General features: G+C 36.3%; 1 protein-coding gene and 1 long non-coding RNA gene across 14 annotated transcripts in view; both read right to left on the reverse strand.

The window, feature by feature from the left end:
- LOC131873647 (LRR receptor kinase SERK2-like) overlaps window positions 1-5,748 on the reverse strand; it is a 101,455-nt gene extending 95,707 nt beyond the window's left edge. The window contains exons 1-5 of one of the 13 annotated variants that reach the window (XM_059216681.1): window positions 5,605-5,745; window positions 5,352-5,472; window positions 835-910; window positions 707-723; window positions 421-516 (exon numbers count right to left, since the gene is read on the reverse strand). In XM_059216681.1, the coding sequence (XP_059072664.1) occupies window positions 421-487 (67 nt within the window). In that variant the 5' untranslated portion in view covers window positions 488-516; window positions 707-723; window positions 835-910; window positions 5,352-5,472; window positions 5,605-5,745. Of the gene's footprint in view, window positions 1-420; window positions 517-619; window positions 724-834; window positions 949-5,351 lie in introns of all 13 variants that reach the window. The other 12 variants (XM_059216675.1, XM_059216678.1, XM_059216671.1 and 9 more) reach the window with 12 other exon arrangements.
- LOC131873648 (uncharacterized) lies at window positions 2,326-5,258 on the reverse strand. Its single transcript, XR_009371547.1, has 2 exons — window positions 5,123-5,258; window positions 2,326-5,016 (listed from the first exon to the last, which is right to left on the reverse strand). It is a non-coding gene; the product is annotated as an uncharacterized LOC131873648 (long non-coding RNA).
- Window positions 5,749-6,649: the final 901 nt, after the last annotated feature.

Raw genomic sequence — 6,649 nt, forward strand, 5'->3', positions numbered from 1 at the left:
CTAATGAGATGAGATTTATGATTTTATCTGTTTAATGCATTTTCATTAATTCTATATGGTACGATGAATTTTGAGTAGAAATTATATTCAACCAATGACTTCTTAGGTGAGAAAAAATAATTAAAAACCATTGATCAACAAGAACATGTTGCTTTGGAATGACAATAAACTAATTGAAAAACAACTTAAAGCACCAGCAGGTTGGCTTATTAATTTATATAATATAATCATTGCATACATGTCCTCAAAAATAAAATTATAAATTTATGTTCAAGCAAAAAGCAAATGAAGTTTGAATGTTTTGTTAAACTTCCAAGTCTCAAATTGCAATTATTTTTCTGGTCCTTTCCATACTCGTATTACTTTCTTCATTTTATTCACCTTAGCATACTTTGGAGTTCAACAAGGAAAAAGTAATACCCTCAGAATTTGATGCAATAGTAGACCACTGCATTGACAAAATCACAAACACTACAAGCCAGCACATTTTTCTATGACTGCTTCTAAGCGTCCTCTCTGCAACAAAGAAAATTGAAATCACAGAATTAAAATTTCACCATCCTAGTTGCCTTTGACTTTCTTATAATATTGGAAAAACTATAAACTGAAATAACTGGACCTCCAAAGCAATGGAATCAAATTTAGCCAGATAATTTTTACGTGCACCCACAATTATCAAGATCATCCAACCAATGCTTCAGCTCACCTCCAGAACAGCAGGACCTGATAGATAATCATTTACAAGCCATTATAAATGAGAATGCATACATCACAACAAATAGCATTCATTAGGAAAAAGCACTATCAGAAATTAATTTCTCGTGTATATCAGACCTCTGGATTCCCTTGATGATGATTTAATTGCATACCCATCAGTCTCGCAATTGTAATTAGAAGCACAGCAATTTATCTGATGCAAAATCCTTCAAAATCCTAGAAAACCATGAACTAAAAAAATTATCAAAAAAGGAGTAATCCTAGATAGTGTTCTCAAAAACTTGTTAGGTTATTTTCCTTTGCAGACCCATATCATAAGAATAAAGATTAAAATGCAGAGTCTTGTACCAACATGCAATCAGAGGAACTTTAGAAAAAACAAGAACAGAACAGCATGGGTTAGCTAATGGTTGGCAGTTCCTATCGAAAAGAAAAACTACTCAATAGGAAACAATAAATGGAAATATTATCAAATGTTTTATAAGTAGCTGGAGGCCAGCAGTAATTTCTTGAAAAGAAAATATATTAACAGTATTATAGAATTGAATTCAAATGGACTGTCATGATTATCATTTATCTTCATATGATTGATATGAATGCATGCATTGACATATGTTCAAAAGTGACACACATGTCAAGCTTACAGTGATAATCATTTTTTACTATGAAAAGGGAAAACAGTTTATATCAATTTAAAGCAGTGTTCCACGGAAACGCATTCCCCCCCCCAGGCCCAAGTCCCCCCGTCCCCAAAACTTTTTCCCTTTGTCCCCCTGTCTCCGAAGCCCATCCCCCCATCTCCCCGTCCCCAACGGCCGTGGAACAATGATTTAAAGGCAAAGGGCTAGCAATATACAGTGCTCAAAAAATCACTAAGACCCACAATACCAGAGAACTGCAAGAGAACAAATGTGTCTCAAAATATCAATATACAGGACTAGTATACACTTTGGCATCTGCAATAGACAATAGAACAAACAGACTCCAGATTTAACAGTAAGAAAAACACAAAAAAGTCAACGATCAAGACAATTTATAGCATTGAAAGGCAGGGGCACCAAAACTAGTAGTCAAATAGCTTTAGTTGTCTTGCCACATTCACATCATGACTGCACAACTCTTGGAAATTTGAAAGGGATGCCGAAAATGCTCTATTGCAAGGCCTGCTTTCAATAGTAATGCCTATTCTTGGAATTCATGGACTCTATATTGATGATGCACTAACCAACACTTTGGATTTCTGAAGCATGCAACCCATTAAACTCTCATTTCTTTAAGGGGCAGAGAAAAAGACAAGCTGTTCAATGTCCTTGATGATCTTCGTTACTTTGAAGCTGTCAATCAACATAGTCTAAGCACAAACCAAAGTGCTCTCCCAGCATGCCACCAATATAGTAATCATTAAATAACACTTTTGCAACAACATGGTGCATGTGAGGACAAGTTACATGATGGAGCGGAAGATACCCAATAATAAGAGGAAATGGAATACATGTGCACTCACTAAAAGTCTAGAATTAGCTAGAAGCCTCTCCGTTAATAGATGGCAATAGTCATTGTGAAAGGTATTGCAAACTCTCAGTATGCAGTGCTACCTTGCTTCAGCAGCAGTTTGGGTTGTATTCTGCTAATCCTGCATGTCCGTCACTTTTATAAGTTTTCTATAGGTATCTGAAAGAAAGTCATAAAACCTTAAACCTAAAGGGTATCATCAACAAAGTTGCATGGACATGAATAAGGATATGGATATGAATACAGCTATTTTTCAAGATCCCATATATAATGTGCAGGCCCCTTTTCTTAGACAGAACAAGGCTATCATATTTATTTAAAGGAAATTCTGGCAGTCAAAAGAGGAATATTGAAATTCAAAATATATTTATTGCCAAAATATTTCATATTCAGAAGTAGAACAAATAGTCAAGCCATTAGGAATCTCATGAAGAAAAAGCTGGATAAAGATGTCTTAAGGAAGAGTTGCATGATGGAATTTTGAGTTGATGAACTATAATTTTAAAATTTAATGGATAAAAGGAGAAGATAATCCAATGGAAGACACTTTGACTAGAGAACTTGCTGCAGCAGCAGCAGTTTTCACCAATCAGGATCAGAATTCCTATTTATAGAGATTATTGAAGTGTTGTTAGATCATTGTAATTGAAAAAATGGTTAGGAGAACTTGTAAATTTGATCAAAGATTATTGGAGATATACGCCCAAAAGATATGATGACATAATCTTCAAAAGGATTGGCCTTCTTGAAGCACCTGCTTATTAGAGAGAAATATGGGCCTCCAAACATGTCTATGAAGGCCTCTGATTTATTTCATTAATATCTCATCTTGCAGATCCTTGTTCATTTGGACAAACCTCCTTTGTAACTCTTGCACATTTTGTCCTTCTTACTATTTCAAAAAGTGCCCCTCAACATATTTTAATAATTTGGGTAAAATTGTTTCTTGGTCAATTCTTAAATTGATCTCAAGAACTAATAGGAGCTTAACTTCTTTAAGCCATAGAATATTATAGACTTTTGAACCAAGTTAAAGCATGATTTGCCATTCTCAATCTAACAAAGGAAATCTTTGTTCCAAATTAAGAACCGGTGGTTCCACAAAAAAAAAAGCCAGAAACTCCCCTATTTTCTGCCCAGAAACATCTTCAAGTTGTGTTCTATTTCCCCATGGACCCATGGTGCAACTAACTCATTTTTTTTCTCCATTATGGATGAAAAGGCATCTAAAATAATTTACTAAAAACACCAAAGATTAGAGTAGTCATGGTCATATCAGAGAAGGCACAAAGAGTTGGAAGATCCAGAGTGAATTTCAAATCTCCTCATTTGTCGGCATACATTTGTTTCTCCATATTCACTCATTCCTCTGTTCACACTTGCAGTTATTGACATCTGTCAGTTCTGTTATTTACATCAATGATATAGCACGAAGTAGTTTGAAACTTTACTATTTTCTAATTTTGGTCCTCCTTGTGAGAGCAGACCATCATAAGCTTTCAAAGTTGAAAACCAAACTCATGATTGACAATACAGATGGTTGCTAAAACTTTATTAATTTTTGACTCCCAGTAACTTACTGGTAATTTGTAGACATTAATATAATGTCATTCAATCTTCCTTCCTTTTTCACATTATCAATATAAAGCACAAAACAGGGGCTGAGCATTACCAGAATCTACATTAAATAAACGATTACAAGAGCCATGTAAACTTCTCCTATTCAAATTGCTTTATTGCGGTGTGTTCTATGCCAATACAAGTGTTAATCCTCTGCATAAGAGAGGATAAAAATAAATAATATGGTCAAAAGAAAGAACATGCCTCGCCAAGAACCCGTGAGGCATGTTTGATCTTTGGTGTGAATTTACATATACAAACAAAATGAGCCATGTTAGGTATTGGTTTTTGCTCTGCTGCTTATTAATTGTACAGCATGTGCCATGAAATTTCTGCAGGCTAAACGCTCAGAGTTTACAAAACAAAAAATAATTTAAGGGAAGAATTTCGAAAGTAAAACTATAACCAATCTTTGAACAAAACAGCCAAAGATTAACCCTTTGAAAAACAAGCAGGAACAACTCGAAACCAGTCCATGCCCTCATACTTTCATTCAAGTTTGCCCTTGAGTTTTCCTTCAGATGAAAAACGCTTAGAGATTAGAACAACGCTATGTGTTTCTCATCTGTTTATAAATTCCTGAAGATGAATACAAACATTTTTAATGCCAATTCCATCAGCAGCAAAAACGTTTCTTAGGGAAACCCGGAACAGACACAACCTCCTACATACCAGTAAAGAACTAAGAGTTATTATAACCTAGCACGATACGAGGATGCGTTTTAAACAGGTAAGAAATGAGCCTCGCTAATACAAGCACTGAAATCGCCATTATTTTGCTCTAGGTTTGCATAGAACTGCATTGATCTTAGTAAAAGATGTTTAAGGTGCTTGTGGTTCCATGCTAATGCTCGATTACAAAAAAGTTGGTTCCAATTTTCCTTCCAATGCTCATCGATGTGATGGCACTTGCAATAATTTAGCCTGCAGTAAAATTACAAACAGAGGTCGGATTTTGTAAATTTGCAAGGGAAGAAGAGGCGAGATTTAGGGGAAACGGGGAAACTTCTGCTCAAAAATAACAGTAGAAAGTTCAACCTCCACAAAAAGTTGCTTCAAGTAAAAGCCAAGCTTAGTCTCCTTGTCTCTTCTTTGAGCAGTTGCTTCTTCAGCCGTGCTCTGTAAAATCTTGTTATCCCTTAGACCGTTTTGATCTAATTGAAAATCCTGAAATCGATCAATCAATCACTCCCTATATCTATTTATCAATCTAGCCATCTATCTGGGGTTTTGTAAGGGGAAACGAGCGGCAACAATTCAAAAAAATTAGTACCTAAATTCTCGAGATTTTCACGGCTAAACAATTTCATTTCCATTTTATTTGACATCTTGAGCTCTGGTCTCTCTCTGCAACAATGCTTTCTCTAAAGAGGGTATATATTTCAAATGAATTTAAAAATGAAAATTTTAACCACCTCAAGAATTCATGCATCTGTAAAGCTCGCCCTAAGCAAAACATCTCCATTTACCAGAAATAAAAAGCCAATTAATTAAATACTTACCAGTATTTTTGCTCCCTTCCAATCCAAATGTTGACCGAGGACGGATGTTTCTGCTTATTAGCAGAGAGAATCGGAGGCCTCGTCTTTGAAAGATAGGCTATGCAGTCAACGGGATTCGTACCTGACATCGACGTCAAATAAATAGTGAGGACGCATGGTGAAACGAAATGATTTTTTGCAACGTATTGACGAGGCCATAGCTAAATTTGTAGGTTTGGACCGCCAAAGCCGCTACAGTAAATTCAGAGCTCACATCATAGCAGCTCCAGTATATTGCGCTCTGCTTTTTAATGGTACAGTTAGATCGGACGGTACACAATTTATCACTCTGCGTATACAGGCTGTAGATACTGATAGCTTACCGGGACTTTCACTTATTTTCTTCCAACCGGACTCTGTAATGCATGCGACTGCCCTTCTTAAAGAAAACTGAATTTATTAGGTGGGGTGCATAGAAGGGGGGCCATAGGGCCGCAGCTATTCTAGCTCTAAAATAGATTTGCCGTACAGCATGTTAGTGACAGGTTAGTCAATCGCAACCATCAACTACAAAATCGATGATGTAAAACGCGCAATCTATACTGTCTTTTTGGAGCTAGAATAGACACGTCCCCTTCGAGGACGCGTCTATTCTGCCTCTAAAATGACAGTACGGATTGACTAACACCTATGTTAGTCGTGCGTTTCATACAGTCGATTAGACGCAGCCTGCATAGAAGGGGGCTTTATGTTAAAATAAATAAATTGTATTTGATCAAATCAACATTTTTTTTTCATTTTTTTTTAGTTTGGAGGTCTAGACTTGCAACCACGGTAGTCAAGACTAAGGGGTATCCATTCCGCCAAATTCGTTCGGGGCACGATCCCGGCCTCATCCCTTATGATGTCACAGTCTTTGCACTCATAAGACTTGATCCCTGGTGGGCTCATTCTGAGTCATTCAACTTCACCAATAGACCAAGGGCCCATTGACAACATATTTCATAACGCATACATTCAATTTATCAATTGGGTAGAAAAAGGCATATTACATCAAAGAGTTAAACTCATTTAAGGACCATGGTGAAAAAATACATTTAGGGGTTGTTATTAAAGGGAAAGTAGGGTTGTTTGTTGTATAATTGAGGACGAGATCGCACCATCTTAGTTGTGAGACCAGTCGGTGGAAGATACCCAAGAAAACTTGGAAAGAAAGAATCTGGATATTCAATAATAAGGGAGCGGTAGAAACTAAATGCCACTACATCATGGAATGCATAGCATATGAGGATATTTCTACTTAGTATGAAGAGGATTGG

This window comes from Cryptomeria japonica, chromosome 2 (genome assembly GCF_030272615.1).
Source record: "Cryptomeria japonica chromosome 2, Sugi_1.0, whole genome shotgun sequence".
Classification (NCBI taxonomy): Eukaryota; Viridiplantae; Streptophyta; class Pinopsida; order Cupressales; family Cupressaceae; genus Cryptomeria; species Cryptomeria japonica.